The sequence below is a fragment of the Lissotriton helveticus genome, chromosome 12, assembly GCF_964261635.1.
Source record: "Lissotriton helveticus chromosome 12, aLisHel1.1, whole genome shotgun sequence".
NCBI lineage: Eukaryota > Metazoa > Chordata > Amphibia > Caudata > Salamandridae > Lissotriton > Lissotriton helveticus.
In genome coordinates, this window is record NC_136073.1 from 274,659,726 (window position 1) to 274,686,337 (window position 26,612).

General features: G+C 47.2%; 1 protein-coding gene across 1 annotated transcript in view; it reads left to right on the forward strand.

Moving 5' to 3' along the window:
* AP1G1 (adaptor related protein complex 1 subunit gamma 1) overlaps window positions 1–26,612 on the forward strand; it is an 803,442-nt gene that overhangs the window by 295,852 nt on the left and 480,978 nt on the right. The window contains exon 8 of the mRNA XM_078671300.1: window positions 7,582–7,677. Coding sequence (XP_078527426.1) covers window positions 7,582–7,677 — 96 coding nt within the window. The remainder of the gene's footprint in view (window positions 1–7,581; window positions 7,678–26,612) is intronic.

The following is a 26,612-nucleotide window of genomic DNA, read 5'->3' on the forward strand; positions in this document are numbered from 1 at the left end:
AGATCTCTAGCTTTTCTTAATGACTGGTAGTTCGATTGATAATCATATTCAGTCATTTCTAATGTCAGTGCCTTTACCATGTTTTTTAGTTAGTGTGCTCCTGAAAGCGACTTGTCTATCTTTAGGATTCTTAATTCTGGTGAGCAGATTAAGAGAAGATCTGAGTTTAGTTGCACTATATGCTGCCATTATGCCCTGTCACTTGCTGAGTTGCATACATGAAATCTCTTGAATCCATTGTTTATCTGTACAGCTGACAGTTCACTCACAAAATGTTTTTGCCGTTGAGTGGGAGTACAACATTTTCTAAAGCAATCCCTATCTTTTGACTGGGCGGGAAAAGGCAACAGCACTTAGTTTTACTCTTCCTTTCACAATAGAAGAATCAAATGGTTTGGCACACAATGTAGTGCATTGCACCACCTTTGTACTCTACAATTAGCTTGAAGTTGAAAGGATCTGGTTTAGTACAAAACAAAGTAGGCTTTAGGACGTTTTTGTACTTTTCAAGATTAGATACAGATGTATTACCTGGTGGTTCATGACCAAAATACTTTTATTCGTTTATTTTTTAATGGAGACTTCCTCCAAAAGTAGTTCTAATTGTAGGGTCAGTTGAGCGTAGTCCTGCCCTCAACTTCTGTACCTGAAACCAGAGGTCATAAAAGTCACCTCAACCTCACTGCCCAAAGTGCTTTGACTGAGTAGCTGGCTCCTGATTATTAAATGGGTATTCCTGCTTTTTGCATCACGGTACTTATATTGACCTTCTTCCTCTGCAGAACTTAAACCAACATTTGTTAAATTGTACCACAGCTTCAATTGTATTTGGGTTATGGATGCATTGACTTGCCTGATGCTTACTCTGCAACCTTCTGATATGACATTGATCTTTTGGTCTCTAATGCTTGCTTCATCTGTTTTGTTCTTTCTTTCTGTCTGGAATCCTGCTGATTGTTAGAATGAAAAGGTAAGAGTTTTGCTCCACCTCTTGCCAGCTCCCTTTCACTCTTGCTTTCTTTTGATTCCATCACCCCCAGCAAACTCTTCTCCTTTTTTTCCCTTCTGCCACACCCCTTATTTTTTAGTCTGCATTTGTTGCATGTGGTTAGCATACTGTTCTGCACTTTCCTTACAATTGCACCCTTTTCTTTTAGATTTGTTGGGACAGTGCAACTGCCTGGCTAAATGTGTATTACTATCCCTAAGGCGTAAATCTTCCCACCAGAAATAAGTGCCATTGAATGTTAAAGTAATATAGTGTACTGCCTCAGTCATTTTGCCCAATTTCACCGTTTTATGCACCCTTCTACTATTCTGTTGACCTGTAGCACCTAATATTTCATGATAGTTCCTGTTTCTCACTGTGCCTGTGTCCCTTTCTAATGTGTAATCTAGATGCATGCTTACCCTGGGAGTTTTCTCTGCACTTTATCTTTGTATAAACTATAGCTTGCATTTCTGTATGAAGCTTCCTTAATTCCGATGAACCCTAATTCTTCTTAATATAATTTTGATTTAGCGATTGTGCTATAACACAGACTAGATTCTCTCATCCTTTAGAGTTTAAGCCATGTTTAATTTTCAGATATTGCCTTCATCAGACTTCCACTTTACCCTTCCATGAATATTTGTCAGCCGTCCATCAGTAAGCAGTTAACATACATCAGCTTCCACCTACTCACACCCCTCCGTATCCAAAGGTCGTAATTCGCGTTTTACTTAATCTTAATAAAGCAATTCTTGCCAAATTGTTCAAACAAGTTTACATTCTTCCTTTAACTGTAATTATCTAAGTAACAAAGACCTGCGTTTGTGACTTTCACATGGAAGGTGATCACCTTGTATCTTGCTACTTTCTGAAAGCAACCTGTTCTACCGGACGAACTTGCCACCAGAAGCAACCTAAAGCATCACCACAATTTGATGCTACTTTCGACCAGATGCGAATTACGAAATCACTGTGCACTCTGATGGACATAACCATTCTTTTTTATCACTTGAACTTAAAGCTCGAAAGTTTGGTGGAGTCCCATAAATAGATGACCTTATAAACTTTAATGTACCTTGCAATTCTCATCTGCAGGACAAGATTAAGAAAAGTATGGCGTAAATAAAAACTTGTGGCAAATTTCATATAGATCTGCCCCCACTGCTAGTCACCCATGAACCGTGTCGAACACTTCTCCACTCAGTGAGTAATGTCACAATTCGAACTAAACTGTACCCAGCTGATGAGTCCATAAAGAGGGCGAAGCCAGTCCTAGGTTGCTTGTGTTTTGGTTCAGAGAGGACCTGGCTTAGCAGTTCAGGCTGGACTGTTCAGATTGGAGCAGGTTCAAGACTGATTTTATATATCTGGGTCCCAACTGAGGTGATATGGCGTGCAAAATAACAATGGATTGGGGTGCGGCCCCCAGTAATTACCAGTGGTTGAGATTCATTCAAGCATTCCATAATCTCTTTTTTTGTATACTATAATCAATTAGTGCTAGGGCACAACATTAGGTAAGATTATTACAGAGGCCAAATTCAGCCTTGGAAGCAATATACATATTGTACGATCATGTCTAGTCAATCTTTCCAGTTCTGATAGGTTCTTCTGTCTGCAGATTCCTCACCTTGTGAATTTCCCCAGGTGCCAGACTGAATCTGTAAACTTTGATAGTGCATCTGTAGGTGGCGTCATTAGTCTCCATGTCTGATCTCACTCTCGATGTGATGTCGGGCCCCTATAGTACTACCACCTCTGCATGCTGATGTTTTTTCTTTTGTTCCAGTGCCTTCCGACTGGGATCCTGGCCTAGCAGTCCTGTCTCTTGACAGAACTTTTCCTCAGGTAATTTTATTTCCCTACAGGGTGAAGGTATGGGCCCTAAAACTGCAGATTGAGGAAACTCAAAAAACGAAAGAAGTGAAAACATGGTTATCCATCGTCCCACTGCTCCCATCGCTCAGAGTTGTGTGACTGCCTGGTTACTTCTAGGCCTCAGAGCCACGCATGTAGCAAACTGCAAAAGCTCAACCTTGTGCTTTCTCATCGGACCGCCACATCAGACTAGATACCTCATCTAAAAGAGGCCATAGCAATCCTCTTCAGTACTCCTCTTTAGTACTCTTTAGTATACCTCTGGTCCTCCTTTTTGCCCCAAGGATGCGTGGTAGCTAGCCTCGCAGGATCATCGGCGTCTTCTTTCCCAACACCAACTGTGCACTGTCTCTTTAATCTGAGGTCAGTTCTCGCGCCTAGACCGATGCCACAGACTAGACTATCGAAACTGGGACCCACAGTTAACACAGATCTGAAAGAGATGGAATTGATCGGAAACTTGACCTTCAGGATGCCCACCATATATTTTTTCTCCTCGGATGAGCATCAGCAGTTTTATGAGCAGGATGTTGAGCGCGAGACGTTTTATGATGAGGGCAATGTGTTTGAGGACCCACAAGATGCTATTGGATTTGATACCTCCCTTCCCCCGACATAGGCTTAAACTCACCTAACCCTATGGCTACTCAAGAATCCACATCCTCTGCAACAGTCATTAGAAGGATGGCCGAAAATCTCGACCTTAACCTACTCATGCAAGCAGTAAGGAGGACTTAAGTGTTCCAAGAAGTTCTTAAACTAGCAGCTACCATTCTGGAACCTCTGCTTTGTTTCAATGAGACCGTGGAAAATGTGCTGATCCGCACCTGGGTGAAACCAGGATCTTGCCCACCAATCAGCATACAAGTGCCAAGACGCAAGCCTCTTCCTGGGGATCCAGACTTCCTCACTCAATAGCCCACCTGGAGAGCTGGGTGGTTCATCCATCATCCAGCCGCCAGTAACCAACTCTTTCCCCATAACTCCACCCAACAGGGAAGCAAAACGCATGGGGAATTTTGTGAATTTTTTTTCCCCCAGTGCCAGTCTTGCCCTGCAGTCTGTCAACCTCCTGGTAGGATATTAGCACACCTTGTGAAACATAACAGTGATATTTTGCCAACGTGGTGTTTAAGCACCATGACTGGATTTGCTCTCTGATCTTTTCTTCAGACGTTCAGCAGTCCCTTATGGACATGCAGTTCAATGGCTCAAAACTTTTTGGGGCAAAGAGCAAAGCCACTATTCGCTTTCTGGCCCTGGCTCAGCCAACTTGGCAGCTCCCCAAACAACACCCCTATTGAGGATTCAACAGGGGCTCTATGCAGAGGCAGCAGCATTATGGGCCTCAGTAAGAGGAGGGCTCCCAGCCCTTTCGAGGGCGAGGTTAGGGAACGAGTCAACAACATTTAAGCCCACAGTGGAACTTTCTATCAAGACCACAGCCCCTCCGCTGCTGCAAACCTAATTTCACTTACCCTCGGTGGCACGCGATTACCCGATAGGAGGTTGAATCACCTTTCACCTCCCAGATGTAGGATCATCACGTCCGACCAGGGGGTGCTGAAAGTCATAGAGCTTGGCTACTCCCTACCCTTTTTGTCTTATCCACTGGATATGCCATGCACACCGCCACACCTCCTGGAGAGTCATTGTGCATACTTTGTGAAGTCATTCTAGCTATGTTGCTGTTATTCCCATTATTTTCAGACGTGGAAAAAGTACGGAGGTCTTGTTTATCCTAGGTCTCTTCCCTCTGATCCTCTTCGTCCAGAAGGAAATGCTCACCCTAGCCCAAGTTCTGTCTGTCCTCGACCCAGGTGGTGGGGTTGGATTTTCAGGATGCCCATTTTCACATCCCCGTCCTGCAATCCCCGAGGTATTGCCTGTAGTTTCAGGTAGGCCAGGAGCTCTTTGAGTTCACCATGCTCCCCTTTGGCCTTACCAGTGCACCTTGGGTGTTGATAAAGGTGGTGGTGGTGGTTGCAGCACATCTATGGAATATCAGTCTTCCCATACCAAGACGACTGACTACACAAGGCATACTTGTCTTAAACAGTCCTACACCACCTCCAGATGACAGGCGTGTCTTCAGCATATTGATAACAAAACCCAACAATGTTAAAAGGTTGGCAGCCCCCCTTCATTGGAGCCCTCATGGATACAATGCTTTTCTAGCTATCCCTTTGCTTCAAGTCCAGGATATTCAGACTATGATCCTTTGTTTCAACCCTTGACCTGGGTCTCAGTGAGAGGAGAGTGCCTCTGAGGCTTCTTGGCCTCCTGCATCCTGCTTATGGACTACACCAGGTGACACATGAAGGCTCTGCAGTGGGATCTGAAGTCTCAGTGGGCTCAACACTAAGGCAACCTTTCGGACTATATACAGCTGTTAAAGGAGCCTGCAAGAGAGCAGCAGTGGTGGCTGCTCAACAGGAGTTGGATCAGCGGAAGACCCCTCTCTCTACCCCACCCAGAGATGACAGTTGTGCTGGATGCATCGTTGTTGGATTGGGCAGGCCATCTGGGAGAGGTGGGGATCAGAGGGCACTGGTCTCCAGCGTAGGCGTGACTACATCAACTGGTGTAGAGTTGTGAGCAATTCACTTTACACTTAAGACTTTCCCCCCGACTCTCAAAGGGGAATGGATACATGTGCTTGCAGACCACATGGCCGCCTTGTGGTAATGCAACAAACACTGGGCGGACTGGGTTCTGTGCCAGGAGGCACGATGCCTCGAAGTGGGAGAATGCTCAGGGCATCTCCCTGATTGCCCAATTACCTGGCAGAATCTTTAAACACTTGGGCAGCTTAATTCAGCCACCGGTGTGTAGTGGATTACAAATGGCAGTTACCCTCTGCCACCTCCCAAGTCTATCTTCCAGCCATGGGGAGAACCCTGGCTCGATCCGTTTGCCAGCGTGTCCATGATGCTGTCCACCTGCATTGGGGATTAGGACTCCTGCACTCTTTCCACTCTCTTGCTCAGAGTGCTGAAAAAAATCATGAAGGACCAAGGCCCAAGTTATCCTAGTGGCTTCGGCCTGGGCAGGTAGAGAGTGGTACCAGAACTTCTGGCCATGAGCATTTTGCCATCCAATCTGGCTGCCCTATGGGAGAATCTTCTGTTGCAGCAGTGCAGCTGGGTCCTGCACCAGAGCCTGCCACACCTCCACCTCCATGCATGGAGATGGAGCGGCAACAGTTGATGAATTTTGATCTCCCTTCTGGAGTGGTTGGTGTCATCATGACCGCTAGATGTTTATATCCACCAAATGTTTTAACACAGGAAGCTGGGAAAAGTTTGTTGCCTGGTGTTCCAACCCTGGAATGCAAAAACATTTATCATTTTGCTATTTTGTCTGTCCTTAGTCTAACAAAACCTTGATGTGATACTTTTTAGGCTGTCTTACAGTCCTTTTAGCCTTTAATGTGTTTGCCAGATCAGCCATCACTTTTAAAATCATGTGTTGTGATACATTTCTGAAAAGTGCTGGACCACATGTTCCCGCCTACACCTTTTGTGAAACTGCAGTGGGACCTTAATTTGATTCTCACTTATCACACGTTCACTCCCTTTGAAACAATGCATAGCTGTACTCTACACTGGTCTTCCTTATTTCCATTACCGTGGCAAGGCACGTGAGTGGGGATATGACCCAGAGTCCATTTAAACATTTTTCTGCAAGTCCTACCTGGAAACAACAAATTTGTATCACAAGATGCCAGGTTACAATGGAAACGATAGTTTGGTTTTCTGGACATTCTTCAGCTACATTTCTAGTGCCAAGGAATCATTTGAGATCCACTCTAACCCCTTCTAAACTCAATCCCACTTGTATTATCTAAAATTTGTGGACAGAATTGATATTTTATGTCAGTCTTCTGGGAAGTGTAGGCATGCCTCAGTACAAAACCTGCCTGGTAGTGACGTCTTTCAACACTGACACCTCTGAATACTGCTTAAGTAGCTTCCTATTTGAAATTGCTGTGTCAGGGCAGCAACAAATATCGTTGTCCAATTTCTCAGGATAGCAAGGAATCACTCTCAGACCAACCTTTTCCTCCACTTAAGCATCAGGGAGCATTTCAGTTCAACTCTTTCCATAAGGAGAGTGGATTAACCTCTTGACTTAGCTCTTTTAGCCACGTTGCTCATTATGCGAAAGCCTTATGCGAGACCTCCTTTCCCCTAGTGTAGCTATGAAAATATAAGTGGCACCCCTTGAAACAAAGTTATCAAATGTTGTTTTAAAACCTTTATCACATAACTAACATCGTAACATATGGCAGCACAGCATATGATAAGACATACCAAATAAGACAGTTCACACAGTTTATCCTGAGGACAGATTCATGCAAATCTTCATCCAAACGCAGGTGGGTCAGTGAGATACTAAGCTGGTGTGGTGGTAAGACTAGTGTGAGCCATTGTTCCTTTGGCTTGCCTCCCTGCTAGTTAGATGCTGTCTGAGGGGATTCCATATGTCACAGGGTCGAGACTTCATTGACTGGAGTTCTCCATAGATATCCATCTGGATGTGACTGGTTACTAGGTCAAGCTATTAAATGTTAACCATTTCTGAAGTGTAGAGAGAGATTTAACTTTCCCTATTGATGAGATTGGGAACTCTAGGACCGGGGTGGGAAGAGTTTATTCAAGGTGTTGTACTCCAGGATAAAGCTTTAACACTTTCTTTGTTTTCCGCAGCTTGTCCCTCAGTTGGTTCGCATCCTAAAAAATCTTATCATGTCGGGTTATTCTCCAGAGCATGACGTATCAGGAATAAGCGACCCATTTCTCCAGGTGAGTTCTGGCTTGACTTGTTGCAGTCAGTGATGTTCATGGGATGGTGACCTTTAGTAGGAGGAGGGTAGGGGTACGGGGAGGGAAGGGAGGTGGGTTATGGTAATTGCCCTAGTAGGCCTGAATCCAAAATGGGGTAAAATTGATTGACTGTATGGATAGCGGGGGAAAAAAAGTCACTTACATTGGAGTGGGCACCAGGTAAATGAGTTTCAGATTAGTGGCCAGAGGAATAGGATGAACATTAGTGGTAAGAGAGTCTACTTATTTCCTCCAGAAATGTTATTAGATAAAGTAAGTTGTACTGTTTGACATCAACCATAGGAGAGGGGCCAGTATATCCCCCTGATGTTGAGTGATCCCACAATGCCCCAGTACATGACCACCATCTTTAGATTTCTTCCTGCTGGTGGGTCTGGAAGCAAACAGAGGAGATATAAATATTTTGTGACTTCAGCAACTGATTAATGGTAAAAAATTCTTTAGGATTACCAGAACTGATGTAAGGACACTCGAACATAGACAGCAATTCCTATAGTGACAAAGAATGGTTTTGCTGCAAGTGTTAAAAGATAGATGTTTCTCGAAGTTTTGAACTATAGGAGTGGCAGGTCGGAGAATTACTTATTTTCAGTTAAATTAGGTTCGAGGCATGTGGGCTGCTGAATTCATATCTGTGCATAGATCGCCGCCTAGTGTTGGGTCCGGATGATTGCACATTGTTGTCCTGGAAGAGTCTTCGCAGTATCACGAGATAGGTGGCTCCTCCCTCGGACCACAGTGCGCATGGGCATCCTCTCCATCCTTAGATTGTTTTTTTCCGCCATTGGGTTCGGATATATTTTCCTTTACCCGAAGTTCGGAATAGGAACTACACTTTCTAGAGGCCAAAAGGCCTTCGGTATCGTCAGTATTGTCTTGAATAGGTGCCGACAGCTTATTTACAAACTTTATTCAACTTGGGACGTCGAATCGGGCCGCGGGCCTTCTCGGCGCCACGCGACCAGTCGTCGATGGAACGGAGCCCATTTAAAAGATGCCCTCTTTGTAACTCTAAATACCCACATATCGATAAACACCCTGTATGTAACCGGTGTTTATCTCCAGAACATAATGAATCCGACTGCCTAGCCTGTGCCCAATTTCGTTCCAAAAAAACACTTCGGACTCGACGGGCCGCTAGACTAACCATGCAGAGACAGGTGCCAGAGCCAGAAAATATCTTGTCGAAGCCGGAAAATATGAACAACAGTCGGATCAAGGTTCGGAGCATGACTCAGACTACTACATCGACGAGGAAGAAGACATCGTCGAGGTAGGGGACGACAAACAAGGGATTGGAGCCATAGAGGACGACTCCAGTGATGAAACGGGCCAACCGTGAGTACGGCGCCCCATACCTATACCTCCATGGTTCCACAGGCTCAGGTCGAGGCATCACCACAAGGCCTTAGCCAAGATCTCGAAAGACATTCTATAGCTCCGCAATACAGCTCGGCTAAGAATATTACAAAAGATCAAAGTACTCCAAAATTGGTAATATCGAAACCAAAAGTGGTACAACAAAAACGAAACCGAAACTGACCGACTACACGGTCTTCGGACCACACTACGTGGATCCATCGGAGTCGAGACCGAAGAAACTCATCGACAATACCGTCTTCGGGCCAAACTATGTCGATCCATCGGAGTCGACTACAAGGGTCGTCGAGCCGAAAACCAGCGCCCCTATATCTACTCCGAGAAAAAAGGTTGTCGAACCGAAAACATCGGCGTCGACAGCCACCATCACAAAAAAGGGACTCGATCCGAAGAAGGTCGTCGAACCAAAACAAAAAGGCGACAAACCAATGGCTCTGCAAAACAAAACAGTCGAGCCAAAGAAAATCGACCCGAAAAAGGCCATTGAACCGAAACAAAAGGGCGTCGATCTGAAACCACAGGTTCCAAAATTCGACACAAGGACACAAAGCCATAATCGAAACGAAAAAAACTGTCCAAACGGAAAAAACTTTGGCTCCGAAGAAACAGGCACTACCGAAACAAACTGTAGTACCACAGAAGGACATCGGACCGATTAAGTTTGGCCTTCCTCGAAAACGAAGGCGGTCGACCCAAAAAGCGGCAATGAACCGAAGCAAACCAAACAAAAGACATTGGCAAAAACACCCAAAACTGCTGATCAGGAAGTCTTTCATCCAGACCCTGAATCAGTTGAGCAGTCAAAACTTTACATTGACCCTAACTCTGGGAAACTCACTCTCTACAAAAGGAAGATAAGACCAGAGACTGAGAAAGAAACTTGTACTATACCACTCAAAAAGAAAAGGGACTGTTATACTTCACCTATTCTATTTGAGCCTATTCAGCCAACTAGGCCTAACCCATACTCATATACACCCACACACTCAGATGAAGAGGTGGATGAGGATTATGATCAGGAATAAAACTACCCAGTAGACACTGACCAAGACAGTAACACTCAACCATGGGTTGACCCAGTACATCCCGGTGACTCTCAACCCATTCCTGATACATCTGCATACTCTGCTAGGCCTTCTCTTACAGAGGACACAACTGCTTTTAATTCACTAATCGAAAGGGCAGCCCACAATCACAATGTGGACATGCATGCAGACCCTGTGGAGGAAGATTCCCTTTTTGACACTTTTGCCACATCAGAAAGATCTGTTAAGACACTACCAATGTTAAAAGGGGTACTTAAACATGCAGGAGACATATTTAAAGATACCACTAGGGCAAGGGTCATTAACCCAAGAATAGAGAGGAAATACAGGCCAGCGCCATTAGACCCTACATATATTAAGGGACAACTGCCTTTGGATTCTTTGGTGGTAGCAAATGCACGTAAACGTGCAAACTCTCAAACAACTGGAAAAGCTCCACCGCCTGACAAAGAAGCAAAGATCTTCGAGGCATCAGGGAAAAGGGTAGCCGCACAGGCAGCTAACATATGGAGAATATCTAACACGCAAGCCCTGTTAGCTAGGTATGACAGGGCACACTATGACACCTTAGAAACACTTCTCCAGCATTTACCTGACCCTTACAAGCAACAAGCTGAACAACTAGTACAGGAGGGAAAGCTAATCACTAACGCCTCCATTAAATGTGCCTTAGATGTAGCAGACACTGCTGCCAGGTCTATTAACACCAGTGTTATGATCAGGAGACATGCGTGGCTACGTATCTCTGGTTTCAAAAATGAAGTCCAGTCCACTTTGTTAAACCAGCCAGTCAATCCTGACTACTTATTTGGTCCAGGGGTAGATACAATCCTGGACAAAATGAAAAAAGACTCTGAGACAGCTAAGTCTATGGGAGCCCTACAGTCACAACAAGATAGAGGCTCCTTTCGTCGCTCAAATTACAGGGGTGCTGCAAGAGGCAACTCCTCACAGCAGACCACAAACTACAAGAGAAACACACAAACCACCTACAATAAAAACAATAGAGGTGGATACCGCGGCAATAACAACAAAGGCAGAGGACGAGGGAATAACACCACCAGATCCTCTACCAACACAAAACAGTGACTCCTTAGCGCTACCCCCAGACCACATAACACCGGTCGGGGGACGATTACAGCAATTCCTACCAGTCTGGCAAAACATCACTGCAGACAAATGGGTAAGGCAAATTATCCAGAATGGCTATTGCCTAGAGCTAACCTCCACACCACCCAACATACCTCCAAAACACCGTCCTATGTCTGTCGAACACCTCAACTTATTGCAGCAAGAAGTCATCAGCATGCTGCAAAAAGGGGCCATAGAACTAGTACCATTAGAACATCAGGTACAGGAGTATATTAACTATACTTCCTCATCCCCAAGAAGGACGGGTCGCTCAGACCAATATTGGACCTCAGGCCCCTAAATCATTACATCTTATCAGAGCATTTTCATATGCTCACTCTACAACAAGTGTTACCACTGTTGCAGCAAGGAGACTTCCTCGCAACCTTGGACCTCAAAGACGCATATTTCCATATCCTGATGCATCCTGCTCACAGGAAGTATCTCAGGTTCACGTTACTAAATCAACATTACCAATTCAAAGTCCTTCCATTTGGTGTAACAACAGCTCCAAGAGTGTTCCCAAAATGCCTAGCGACAGTGGCTGCACATTTAAGGAGACAACATATTCATGTCTATCCGTACCTGGACGACTGGCTAATACAAGCAAAGTCAGCCCAGCAGTGTGCCAGCACATGTCAAAAACAATTCACCTACTGCACAGCCTAGGCTTCACGTTGAACTACCAGAAATCTCACCTTCAGCCATCCCATATACAGCAGTACCTGGGAGCAACAATAAATACTCTAATAGCAAAAGCATACCCAAACGCTGCAAGAATAAACCGTATGCAGCTACTAATCCAAAGGTTCAAGCCCCAACACTCGCTCTCTGCCCGAGTGTTTATGCAACTCATAGGCATGATGGCTTCGTGCATCTTCATAGTCCCTCATGCCAGACTACACATGCGTCCGCTACAGGAGTGCTTAGCACGGCAGTGGAACCAGGCTCAAGGACAATTGAAAGACCTAGTGTTGGTCACCAGTCGTGCATACAACTCTCTGCATTGGTGGAATCCACAAAACCTTTGCAAGGGACGACTGTTCCAAGAGCCTGTACCACAAATAGTGTTGACAACGGACGCATCCCTGATAGGATGGGGAGCCCATGTCCTTCAGTACACAGTGCAGGGCCTATGGACAGCACAACAAAAGAAAATGCACATCAACTTGCTAGAAATGATGGCAATTTTTCTGGCAATGAAAGCATTCAAAGTACATTTATGCAACAAAGCGGTGTTGATCCGGAAGGACAACATGACAGCAATGTACTACATACAGAAACAGGGAGGAACACACTCTCCACAGCTATCACATCTAGCACAAAGCATGTGGAAGTGGGCCATCCAAAGAAACATTTTTCTCATGGCAGGACACCTCCCAGGCAAAGACAACCAAGTAGCGGATCTGCTCAGCAGACACAGCCAACAGCTGCACGAGTGGGAGATTCATCCCACAGTGCTCCAACCATGCTTCCAACAGTGGGGACAACCAGAGATAGACCTGTTCGCCACAAAAGAAAACGCAAAATGCCAGTACTTTGCCGCCAGGTTTCCACATCCGCAGTCGCAGGGCAATGCGATATGGATGAACTGGTCAGGCAGATTTGCGTACGCTTTTCCCCCAGCACCGTTAATACCGCTAGTAGCACGCAAACTACGCCAGCATTCACTGACACTAATCCTGGTTGCTCCAACATGGGCGAGGAAACCATGGTACGCAACGTTCCTAGAACTTTCTGTGGTGCCTCATCAAAAACTGCAGCTAACACCCACTCTACTCACTCAGAGCCATGGAGACATACAGCACCCAGATCCGCAACAACTGAACCTTGCAATCTGGCTCCTGAAATCTTACAGTTTGGGTACCTAAATTTACCTCCTGACTGTATGAACATTATCAAGGAGGCAAGAAAACCTACAACCAGAGCTTGTTACGCTGCAAAGTGGAAGCGTTTTGTCATTTACTGCAATAACAATGACATAAACCCACTAGATGCTTCAACGCAAAATATAATTTGCTATCTTTTGCACCTACATCGTTGCAATCTAGCATATTCGCCTATAAGAATACACTTAGCTGCCATTGCGGCTTATCTTCAGAACAGACAGCATCTTTCGCTATTCAGAGTACCTGCGATTAAGGCATTCATGGAAGGACTCAAAAGAATAATCCCCCCAAAACACCCACCTTTACCTGTCTGGAACCTAAACATTGTTTTAACCAGACTAATGGGACCACCATTTGAACCATTGCATTCGTGTGAATTACAATTTTTAACATGGAAAGTGGCTTTTCTAGTAGCAATTACTTCACTTAGAAGAGTTAGCGAGCTACCAGCCCTAACTATTCAAGAGCCATTCATCGAAATACATGCAAATCGTGTAGTTCTTAGAACAAACCCTAAATTCATGCCAAAAGTGGTATCCCATTTTCATATCCATCAAACAATAGAACTGCCAGTGTTCTTTCCAAATCCAGTCAGTACCTGAAAGGACTCTACACACCCTAGATGTCAAGAGAGCACTTCTATACTACATTGATAGAACTAAAGAATTTCGAAAGACTAAACAATTGTTTGTTGCCTTCTCACCACAACACAAAGGCAACCCCATTTCAAAATCTGGGTTAGCCAGATGGAAAGATAAGTGCATCCAAATATGTTATCTAAAAGCAAAACGCACTTTAACAGTTCCCCCAAGAGCGCATTCTACACACAAACTAGGGGCATCCATGGCTGTCCTAGGAAACATTCCCATAGAGGAAATATGTAGAGCAGCCACATGGTCAACCATACATACTTTCACAAAACACTATTGTGTAGATGTGCATTCCAAACAGCAAGCAGCTGTTGGTCAGGCTGTTCTAAAAACTCTTTTTCAGACTGCTGCAGCTGGCACAGGTAGCCACCGCTAAGGGGGAGACTGCTATACATTCTATGCACAGATATGAATTCAGCAGCCCACATGCCTCAAACGGAATATGCTACTTACCAGTATGCATCTGTTCTTGGCATGTAGGGCTGCTGATATTCATATTGCCCACCCTCCTCCCCGGTGCCTGTCGCAGCTATAGCATTCATTATTACTTTCTTACTTTCTTGCATGGACATCTATTACTGTAACATACTCCATCTCTGCCACAATGGCGAAAAACAATCTGAGGATGGAGAGGATGCCCATGCGCACTGTGGTCCGAGGGAGGAGCCACCTATCTCGTGATACTTCGAAGACTCTTCCAGGACAACAATGTGCAATCATCCGGACCCAACACTAGGCGGCGATCTATGCACAGATATGAATATCAGCAGCCCTACATGCCAAGAACAGATGCATACTGGTAAGTAGCATATTCCTTCTGTTTTCCAGATGCGTTTCCAGTGTTATCCAGTATTGGGGTATCTTTCATAGATTCACATGCCTGAATCATTCCCCGTCGTCGAGGCGGGAGTCCCACGGTAAATTATATATATAATAGCAGTGCCTAAAAACCATTAGTAGTAGGCTAGAAAAGGATATAGGCCCAACTAGGCCCAAAACTTAGCAGCCTATCTACCTCATTATGTAAAAAGAACTGAAAATGTAGCCTCAGCCAATCGGCTAACCTCACCCTCTAGAACCTTCCCAGCCCAGGCAGTTCTCCTCAGATTTTCACCGCACTTCGTGTGTAAGGGAGTCTCCCTGAGTGTCTACTCAGTTTTCTTCAAATTTCTTCTATTTTCTTCAAGATGTCTAAAAAGAAGGCTCTTTTCAAGGCTTGTGGTTCCTGCTTCAAGAAGAGGGTACATGTGGACGACCAGCACTCTGATTGTATTTATTGTTTGCACCCATCACATGTCGTGAAGGATTGCAGGATATGTCGAACCTTCCCTCCTAAGACCATCAGGGATAGAGAGGCAAGAGTTCTTTTGTGGCTGAAGTCGTCTGCCACAGATGACGAGGACAGAGCCTCTACCTCAAGTAAGAGAGCCAGTTCCAAAGAGAGGTGTTCTCCTGAGAGACTGAAGAAACCTAAACTCTCTCACAAAACCTCTGATTCCATAAAGAGTGCTGCGTCAACAGAGTCATCAACTGTGAGTACAGTCCGCACTAAAGCTGTCTCTTTGGTGTCCTCTCTCACTGTCACCACCTATTCTACGTCCTCTACTTCTTCAAGTACGGTTACCACCTCAGCAATTACTTCTCCTGTGATGTCCGTCATGATTTCTTCATCTGATAAAAAATCATCGAGGAAAAGCCCGTCGTCGACGGGTCTTCCGTCGACTACCAAATCACCATCTACGAAGCATTCGTCATCGCTTCCGTCGACGGCCTCGTCGACGGCTCCCCAGTCGACGAAGGTTTCCACTATTCCGTCGACAAAGATGCCGTCGACGAAGATGCCGTCGACGAAGATGCCGTCGACGAAGATGCCGTCGACGAAGATGCCGTCGACGAAGATGCCGTCGACGAAGATGCCGTCGACGAAGATGCCGTCGACGAAGATGCCGTCGACGAAGATGCCGTCGACGAAGATGCCGTCGACGAAGATGCCGTCGACGAAGACCCCGTCGACGAAGACCCCGTCGACGAAGACCCCGTCGACGAAGACCCCGTCGACGAAGACCCCGTCGACGAAGACCCCGTCGACGAAGACCCCGTCGACGACGAGCCCGCCGACGACGGCTTCAGCTCCATTGACGACAAGCTCGACGACGAAGAGTCCATCGACGGATCCGTCTACGAGGACGACTTCAAAGAAGGCCTCGTCGACGATTACAACAGCAATGACGATGCCGTCGACGACAATACCGACGACGCACGCATCTGTTTCTCTTCTACCGTCGACAGCAGCACTGGTTTCTTTGAATGTGCCGTCTACGCATTTATTGCCCACATCTCCGGTAAGGGTACAGTACACCCATTTCCAGATGAAGTCATTTCAGAGACAGTTACTCTCATTTGTCTCCCCTCTTGCCTTCGCATATTTTGGAAAACTACGTGGAGGAAGACTCTGATGATGAAGGGGATGATGAAGAGCCTTTTGGAGTGGCCCATCACCCTTCCCAGTTGCACATAAAATATCAAGAGGATGAATATGAGGATGATGTTCATTACTATCAGGAGAATTTAGCTACTCCTTATCATCATGAGCCACAACACGCAGAAGACACGGCCCATCTTCCGTCTTCTCTGATTCAAGATTTGCAGGCCATGCTGACTGATTATTGCCAGAGGTTTCCGCCAACTCTGCCTAATACGAATCCTGTGCCAGTAGAAATGCCGAGGAATTCCCCCCCACATCCTTCACACTCTCCAAGGCAGGAGGTTGACCCCGGGACTGGGGGTGATGATGTTGATGTCTCCTCTCCAGATGAGGATGAAAGAGGATGGTGAAATTCCGGATTCCACGCCTACAGAACCATGGAATGATTACGTCATTCCTATGCCCTCTCCTAATTTACCACAACCTTCAGATTCTCCGCCAGAAGACATAGGAGGTTTTCATAACATCATGCACCGGGCAGCTGCGAGATTTCAAATTACAGTTTCGGTTGAGCAGACTGACTGTTTGCTTCATGATTTTAAAGAAGGGTATAGAAGGGTATCCAGATCTATCCCTATCATTGAATATATTTGGAAAGAAGGGATTAATATAATGAAGACGCCAGCTTCCATCCCGGCGGTTCTTCCAAGAGTGGACAAGAAGTATCGAGCACCACCGGATACTCCTTCATGTTTGATTGGTCATCCACGACCTGACTCAGTGGTTTTACAGGCGGCTCAACAAAGATCCAAGAATCCGGCGGCACCAATTTCAACACCTCCTGACAAGGAGGGCAGGAGATTGGATGCGATTGGGAAAAAGTTCTCAGCTAATGCCGCTGCTACTGTTAAGATTGCTAATTCTTTGGCAATTTTAGCACGTTATGACAGACAAATGTGGTCAGATCTGTCGGAATTCGTCAACCTTATTCCCGAGGACAGTGTTCAAGAAGTCCGGAAGATTGTCATGGAAGGCGAGCGGGCGGCTTCAGAGATTATCGATTGTGCCCTAGATATCTCTAATACAGCCTTTAGACAGTTGGCCGGAGCGGCAGTTCTCAGACGGCAAGGATGGCTCAAGGCGACTTCTTTCAGACCTGAAGTCCAGACCAAAATACTTGACATGGCCTATGATGGAGAGTTATTGTTTGGCAAGCACATAGATGAAGCATTGTTTGCGATCAAAACGGATACTGATACGGCCAAATCGCTTGGTACACTACAGTATAAGCGAGGTTTTTTCAGAGGAGCAAGGGGCCGTGGTTTTTCTTCCAGAGGACATTATCAGAATCAGCAAAACCGCCAGTATCAAACTCAGAATAAGCCGTACTACCAACAGTCCTATCGGCAGTCATCATCAGCGGGTTTCTCTCGTCAAGGAGGGAAACGACGTTCTAACTACCAGGGACGCGATTCAAATAAGCGCCAGTGAGTTTTGCCGGACACCATCCTTCCTTCCTTCCCTCCCTGTGGGCGCCAAGATCTCCGTCTTTTATCAACAGTGGCGGAAGATAACTTCAGATCAGTGGGTTCTGGACATAGTCAAACACGGACACACTCTGGAGTTCTTGCAGAAACCTCCAACATCACCGCCCAGGGGTCCCCCCCCCCCTCGTCTTCATTTGTTATACATGGAAGCCATGAAGATGCTGCACAAGAATGCGATAGAAAGAATTCCAACATCCCAGAAAAATCAGGGGTTTTATTCTCGCTTCTTCCTTGTGGAAAAGGTTTCAGGAGAGTGGCGTCCAATTTTGGATCTACGAAACTTAGACAAATATCTGAAAAAGCAGAGTTTCCGCATGGTGACGCTCACGGATGTCCTCAATTGCCTCATGGAAGGCGATTTCATGGCTTCCCTGGATATGGAAGACGCTTACTTCCACATTCCCATTCACCCAAACCACCGCAAGTATCTGAGATTCACAGTGGCTGGTGTCCATTTTCAATTCAAGGTGCTCCCTTTCGGCCTGAAATCTGCACCGAGAATCTTTACCAAGACTCTAGCTCCGGTTGCAGCTGCGTTGAGGTCACAGGGAATACAAGTGTTCCCGTACCTCGACGATTGGTTAATAAAGAGTCCAACAAAAAGTTCAACGAGGCAATCGGTCAAAAGTGCCCTATCAATGTTCTCAAATCTGGGCCTGACCCTCAACGTCAAAAAATCTCAACTGCAAACCAAACAAATTCTGACTTTTCTGGGAGCAGTATTGAACACTTTTCAGTGCAAGGCCTTCTTGACCCAAATTCGTCAGGACAGGATCACAAAGCTGGCAAGTCAAATATGGACAAGAAAGTCTCTTTCGGTCCGACAGTTTGTTTCCCTGCTAGGGATGTGTTCCTCTGCACTCCATCTAGTCCCACTGGCTCGACTCAGAATGAGGCCTCTCCAGGAGGAATTGCATCGGCAGTGGCGGCAGATAGACGGATCATTCGAAGACCACATCAAGGTCACGCCCAAGATGAAACAGGCTCTTCTATGGTGGGCGTCAAAGAACAATTTGTCTCCGGGGCTCACATTTCTTCAGACCCTACCGGAATTTACTCTGACGACAGATGCCTCCATGGAGGGTTGGGGAGGCCATCTCCAAGACCTTAGAGTTCAGGGACGGTGGTCTCATCAGTACAAGCACAAACACATCAACTGCCTCGAGTTGAGGGCCATTTTTCTGTCCTTGCGAGCCTTCCTGCCAAGAATTGCAGGCTCTGCAGTGCTGGTTCCCACGGACAACACCACCAGTATGTTTTACGTAAACAAACAAGGGGGCACAAGATCTCTAGCCCTGTCACTGCAAGCGCAGGAAATGTGGGAATGGTTAATCCATCACAAAATTTCCCTCAGAGCGGAGCATGTACAGGGAATTCAGAACTCTCTGGCCGACGATCTCAGCAGGTCGTTCACAGGATGTCACGAGTGGGAACTCGAACAACGCCAAGTAGACACAATTTTCCGGCTCTGGGGCACACCAACGCTGGACCTGTTTGCCACGCAACAGAACAGCAAATGCATATATTTTGCCAGCAGGTTCCACCAGCAAGGATCGAGAGGAAATGCCCTGTTGATGAGGTGGACCGGAATTTTTGCGTATGCCTTCCCACCGATTCCTCTCATCCCAAAGGTTCTACAGAAAATGAAGAGAGAGCGTTGCTCTCTAATCCTAATTGCTCCTCGCTGGCCGAGACAGTATTGGTTCCAAGAGCTTCTAATACTCTCCCATCAACCTCCACTGCGCCTCAAGCGGACATTTTCAATGCTGACACGGGAGGAAGGACAAATACTGCATCCAGATCCTCAGTCGCTGCACTTGCACGCCTGGCTCCTGACTTCCTAGAGTTTAAGGACTTTGAGATTTCTCCAGACTGTAGAGCTGTTCTATCTCAGGCTCGTGCCCAATCTACCATCAGAACCTATCGCTTCAAATGGAAGAGATTCTGTTTGTGGTGCGGAGAACATGATGTCCATCCACTACAGGCTCCTCCGGAGAAGATTCTACCTTATCTGCTGTCTCTAGCTAGATCAGGTCTCGCTTTTTCTTCCATTAAAGTTCACCTTGCTGCCATATCAAGATTCAGAAAGAGTTACAGCAAACCATCTTTGTGCTCTTCCTCTTTAATTAAACAGTTCCTTAAAGGATTATTTCGAGTTTTCCCTCCAGTGCGGCCTCCTCCTCCTGAGTGGGATCTCAATATTGTGTTATCTCAATTGCTAAAAAGACCCTTTGAACCAATTCATAAATCAGAACTTAAATTCTTGACTTGAAAAGTGGCTATTTTGTTGGCCCTCACTTCAGCCCGGAGAGTAAGTGAGATACAGGCGTTCACTATATCGGAACCTTTCCTACATTTTTCCAAAGATTGTGTGACACTTAGAACTCATCCTAAGTTTATTCCAAAAGTTCCGACTCAGTTTCACATCAATCAACCGGTGAAACTCAAAACTTTCTTTCCAGACCCCAAGACTCCAGCCGAAAGGATGCTGCATTCCTTGGATGTCCAAAGATGCCTCAAATTCTATTTACAAAAGACAAAAGATTTGCGCAAATCTAACCAACTGTTTGTGGCTTATGGCCAAGCTACCCGTGGTCAGGCTGTGACGAAGGCAACTATAGCCAGATGGCTTTCCTCTGTCATTGTCTTCTGTCATGAGAAAGCGAACAAACCCCTGACAAGAAGGGTTAAGGCGCATTCCACTAGGATGATGTCAGCGTCTACAGCCCTATTTGCACGAGTGACCCTGGAAAACATTTGCCGTGCTGCTACATGGAAAAGTGTGCATAGTTTTACCAAGCACTATTGCCTGCAGTCGGTGGTAAATGAAGATACGTCAGTGGGAGAAGCAGTGTTGCAGCATCTTCTTCACTGAGGTTAGACTTTAATGGTGTCTTTTTCTTGTTTTCTATTGTTACATTTGTTCTAAAATACTGTTTTTAATACACTGTATATTATATGAAGGTATTGTCATGATTATGCATATGTACTGAAATATGTTCTTGCTCTAGTACCTTCCAGGTTGTGTGGGGATATATGGTTTTGGATTGTCTCCCACCTTCCTCTACCGACAGATATGGTTATTACTGCTTGCTATTCTGATTCAGGCATGTGAATCTATGAAAGATACCCCAATACTGGATAAGAAAACAAGTTACTTACCTGTAACTACAGTTATCCAGTATTGGTATCTTTCATAGATTCACATGCACCCACCCTCCTCCCCGGCAGGGCAGTTCTTTACTATGGATACTACTTCTCACTTGTGCTGGGAAAATCTGAGGAGAACTGCCTGGGCTGGGAAGGTTCTAGAGGGTGAGGTTAGCTGATTGGCTGAGGCTACATTTTCAGTTCTTTTTACATAATGAGGTAGATAGGCTGCTAAGTTTTGGGCCTAGTTGGGCCTATATCCTTTTCTAGCCTACTACTAATGGTTTTTAGGCACTGCTATTATATATATAATTTACCGTGGGACTCAATCAATCAATCAATCAAGTCATTTATATAGCGCACTACTCACCCGTAGGGTCTCAAGGCGCTGGGTGGGAGGGGGGTGCCGTTACTGCTCGAACAGCCAGGTCTTGAGCTTCTTCCTGAAGGAGAGGTGGTCTTGGGTCAGGCGCAGGTCGGTCGGGAGTGAGTTCCAGGTTTTGGCGGCCAGGTAGGAGAAGGACCTTCCTCCTGTTGTCGCTCTTCGGATGCGGGGGACGGCGGCGAGGGCGTGGTTGGTTGATCTGAGGAGGCGCTTGGGAGTGTAGAAGTTGATCCGGTTGTTGAGGTAGCTGGGGCCTTGGTCGTGTAGGGCTTTGTGCGCGTGGGTGAGGAGACGGAAGGTGATTCTCTTGTTGATCGGGAGCCAGTGTAGATCTCTCAGGTGTCCGGAGATGTGGCTGCGTCGGGGAATGTCGAGGATGAGTCTGGCCGAGGCGTTCTGGATCCGCTGCAGTCTCTTCTGGAGCTTGGCGGTGGTTCCGGCGTAGAGGGCTTTGCCGTAGTCCAGTCGGCTGGTGACGAGGGCCTGGGTGACCGTCTGCCTCGTCTCGGTGGGGATCCACCGGAAGATCTTACGTAGCATGCGCAGGATGTTGAAGCAGGACGAGGAGACGGCGTTTACTTGTCTGGTCATGGAGAGGGAGGAGTCCAGGATGAAGCCCAGGTTGCGTGCATGGTCTGTCGGTTTGGGTGCGGTGCCCAGGGCGGGGGGCCACCAGGAGTCGTCCCAGGCGGAGGGCGAGGAGCCCAGGATGAGGACCTCCGTCTTGTAAGAGTTCAGTTTCAGGCGGCTGGTCGTCATCCATTCGGCTACATCTCTCATCCCTTCGTGCAGGTTGGCTCTGGCGGTGGCGGGGTCGTTGGTCAGGGAGAGGATCAGCTGGGTGTCGTCGGCGTAGGAGATGATGTTCAGGTTGTGCTGGCGTGCGATGGCCGCGAGGGGGCTCATGTAGACGTTGAAGAGGGTGGGGCTCAGTGAGGATCCTTGAGGGACGCCGCAGATGACTTTGGTGGCCTCTGACTTGTACGGTGGTAGGCGGACTCTCTGTGTTCTTCCGTCGAGGAAAGAGGTGATCCATTCCAGTGCCTTGTCCTGGATTCCGATGTTGCCGAGGCGCTGTACTAGGGTGCGGTGGCAGACAGTGTCGAAGGCCGCGGAGAGGTCCAGGAGGATGAGGGCCGCTGTTTCTCCGTTGTCCATCAGAGTTCGAATGTCGTCGGTGGCAGCGATGAGGGCGGTCTCGGTGCTGTGGTTCGCTCGGAAGCCCGACTGTGAGGGGTCGAGGGATCCATTCGTCTCGAGGAAGGCGGCCAGCTGTTTGTTGACGGTCTTCTCGATGACTTTGGCCGGGAACGGGAGGAGCGAGATGGGACGGTAGTTCTTGAGGTCGGTGGGGTCTGCTGTGGGTTTCTTGAGAAGAGCGCTGAGTTCGGCGTGCTTCCAGCTCTCAGGGAAGGTGGCGGTGTCGAAGGAGGTGTTGATGATGTCCCGCAGGTGGGGTGCGATGACAGCGTCGGCCTTGTTGAAGACGTGGTGAGGGCAGGGGTCAGTCGGAGATCCGGAGTGGATGGAGTTCATTGTGCGGATGGTGTCTTCGGCGCTGATCGGACTCCAGGCGCGGAGGGTGGTGGTGGGTGGCGTTGTTGCGGTTGTGGCTTGCGTTGGTTGGTTGCTGAAGCTGTTGTGTATGTCCGTGATCTTGTTGTGGAAGTAGGACGCGAGGGAGTTGCAGAGGTCTTGCGTCGGGGTGATGTCATTGTTTCCGGCGTTGGGGTTGGAGAGCTCTTTCACGATGTTGAAGAGTTCCTTGCAGTTGTGTGCGTTGTTGTCCAGTCGGTCCTTGTATGTATTTTTCTTGGTGGCGCGGATCAGTTGGTGGTGTTTCCGGGTGGCGAGTTTGAGGGTGGTCATGTTGTCCGTAGTTGGTTCCCTTCTCCAGACTTTCTCGAGGGCTCGACAGTTCTTCTTGGAGCTCTTGAGTTCGTCGGTGAACCATGGTGTTTTTCTGCTGCAGGGTCTGCTGGGTGGGGTTCGCAGAGGGGCGAGTTCGTCCGCGCAGTTGTTGATCCACTTCGTGAGGTTGTCGGCCGCTTGGCTGGGGTTCGCTGAGCTGGCGGGAGGGTGCTGGCTCAGGGAAGCGGTGAGTTGGTCGGCTGTGATCTTGTTCCAGCTTCTTCGGGCAACCTGTTGCTGGTGGTGGTGGATCGTCGTTCTACTGAAGGTGAAGTGGACGCAGCTGTGGTCCGTCCAGTGGAGTCCTGTTGCGTGGCTGAAGGTGACGTCTTTGCTGGATGAGAAGACGGCGTCGAGTGTGTGTCCGGCGAGGTGGGTGGGGGTGGACACCAGCTGCTTGAGTCCGAGGTTGGCGAGGTTGTCGAGCAGGCTGATGGTGTTGCGGTCGCTGTTGTTCTCCAGGTGGAAGTTGAGGTCCCCCAGGAGGATGTAGTCGGCGGAGGGGAGGGCATGCGGGCTGACGAAGTCGGTGATGTCCTCGCTGAATCGTGTGCGTGGTCCCGGGGGTCGGTAGATGAGGGTGCCTCTGAGGGTGGTCTTCGGGTTGGTGTGGATCTGGAAGTGCAGGTGTTCAGCGGTGGTTAGGGTGTCGTCGGTGTTGGTTGTGATGCGGATGGTGTCTCTGTGGATGATGGCGATGCCTCCTCCCGTCTGGTTGGCGGTGCGGTCCCTCCGGATGATCTTGTAGCCCTCTGGGATGGCGATGGCGATGTCTGGGGCTGAGGAGGCGTTCATCCAGGTCTCGGTGAGGAAGGCAACGTCAGGGGCGGTGGTGTCGAGGAGGTTCCAGAGTTTTACGGCGTGTCTGTGGACGGAGCGGGTGTTGAGCAGGATGCACTTGAGGTGGTTGCTGCTGGTGTTCGGCTTGGTGGGTGCAGGGAAGGTCCGGATGCAGGTGAACTTGCAGGCGTGGCAGCTGAAGGGTCCGTGGGTGTGCTTCGGGGCGGCTCGGTGACATCCTGGGATGCGGCCGGTGTTGAGTGCGATGAGAGCGGCGGCGCTGTAGGTTCGTCGGGTCGGCTTCCGTCGGTGGGGGCCAGGGGTCCTGGCCCTGGGCGCGGTCCAGGCGCAGACGGGCTTACCTTTGGCGCGCCTTCGGCGCACAATCGGCGCGCCCGCTGCGCGTCAACGCTGCGCGTTCGCACGGTCGCCATTTAAGGCGAAGTGCGCGGGTGGGCGGGGCAGCTGGGAGGCGGGAGCGGGGAGGGAACAGAAGGAAAAGGGGCGGGGTCGGCGGTGGTGGCGGGAAGCGGGGGGCGGCGAGGGAGGCGGGAAACAGGACGGAGGACGTCCAGAAACTTAAGAACAAGCACAAATTGGAGGCAAAAAACGCTAAGACACGGGCAGAGACTAAGAAGCAGAAACGAGCACAAATTACAGGCAAAAAACGCTAACAACACGGGCAGAGACTAAGAAGCAGAAACAAGCACAAATTATAGGCAAAAAACGCTAAGACACGGGAAGAGACTCAGAAAACAGAAACAAGCACAAATTACAGGCAAAAAAACGCTAACAACACGGGCAGAGACTAAGAAGACCAGAACGAGCGCAAATGAATGGCAAACAGCAGGGTCAGCCGGCAGCGAGGCAGAGGGCACAGCAGGGGGCACACGCAGCAGCTGGTGGCCGTGCGGCGCGGGGGTGTCCCACAAGTGGGTCACCCCCGCGCCTCGACGACGGGGAATGATTCAGGCATGTGAATCTATGAAAGATACCAATACTGGATAACTGTAGTTACAGGTAAGTAACTTGTTTTCTTATTGATTACAGAGTTAACGTTGTTAAATGTGTGCTCCAACTGTCATAAAATACTTGCAGTTAGTGATGAACACAAAGTATGAAGTTTATACCTAGTTTGTGATCTTGCGGTAGTTTGGTGCTTCTTATTCAGAAATACAGCCTAAATCATTGAAAACAAGTGGGCAAACAACGCCATGCCATTTTGACTTCAGTCTGAATCGCCTGTAGAAATAGTTCTTAACCTTTTGTGTTTTGGTTACCCCCGCTTAATCATTACTGAAATCTGGGGACACCCACTAAATCATTGGAATTCGGGGAAACCCCCATTGAGTCATTACTGGAAGCCGGGGACCTCCGCTTAAACAATTTCAATGATTTGAACCTCAAAACACTACACCTAAAAACAAACAAGCATTCATCAAACAAATACACAAATAATTAAATATTTTTTTTAATCTGCAAATATATGAACAAATCAAGTATTATTTTAGTTGGAAGGTTGGTCTTTTTTTTATTCAACTTTGCCCACCCTATGTTCTGTTTAATGCCTTTGTGCAGCTCTGATGTATCCATCTGAGGACACCAACTTAATTTTTAGTCTCCAAATTCAAATTCCTTATTTACAGAACTTTTTAAAATGATCAATCGTACATTTTGCTTCTCTATTTATACACACTTTATCTGTTAATATTTCATTTTATAGGCGGCATAGACCCCCATGGGTCGCTGAACCAGAAATTAAGAGCCGCTGCCCTATGAAAGGCATGGGGTTTACCTCTAGGATTAGTCACTCATTGAAGTGGACAAGAAGTAAAAGGTGTATATTTGCAGATCAGCTGTTGAAGAGACTTGTCTGTTATTGGTCTGTCCGAAGAACATTTTATTTGACACCTTAAAGGTCTAATTGCTGATATTCTCGGACCAACCTTTGCAGCTGAGAAAGGTAGACAGAAAGGCGATAGTGTCTCAGGTTTCATCATTGTAAATATCAGTGCAGAGAAGTAAAGAAAAGGTTAGACAAACCTAGAATAAAAAAATGCCTTTCTTATGGACAGAAATATGCGGGCATGACACGATAGGCAGTCTTTACTTTACTTTGAAAGACTGATAAGGAGCAAGGAACCCCAAACACACAGCTCCTGTAACAATGTTGAAATTATTCCCAGGACTTTGTCTTTGAAAAGCAAAAGAAACGCCTCAAAGTAGAAATAATAAATCTGAGTGAACAAGCAATAATAGAAGCATTATGTTCTAGTAATACCTTTTTGGCATTATAGTAGCACCAATAATGTTTACAAAATGTCTGTTGTCTTGGCAGCACATTCAAAGTCACAAGCTATACATCTGCATCCATCCATTTTAGACCAGCTGCCAAAAGGATATTATTTGTTCGAGGTATGTGAGCTGTAGATAACATGCTTTGCATACTCCTGCCATCTAGTGTTGGGTCTGGATGTTTGCAAGTTGTTTTTCTTCGAAGAAATCTTTCCAGTCACGAGGTAAGGTGATTCCTCCTTTTAATGAAAGTGCGCATGGACATCAACTCCATGTTTATATAGGTTTTTTTCCGCCATCGGGT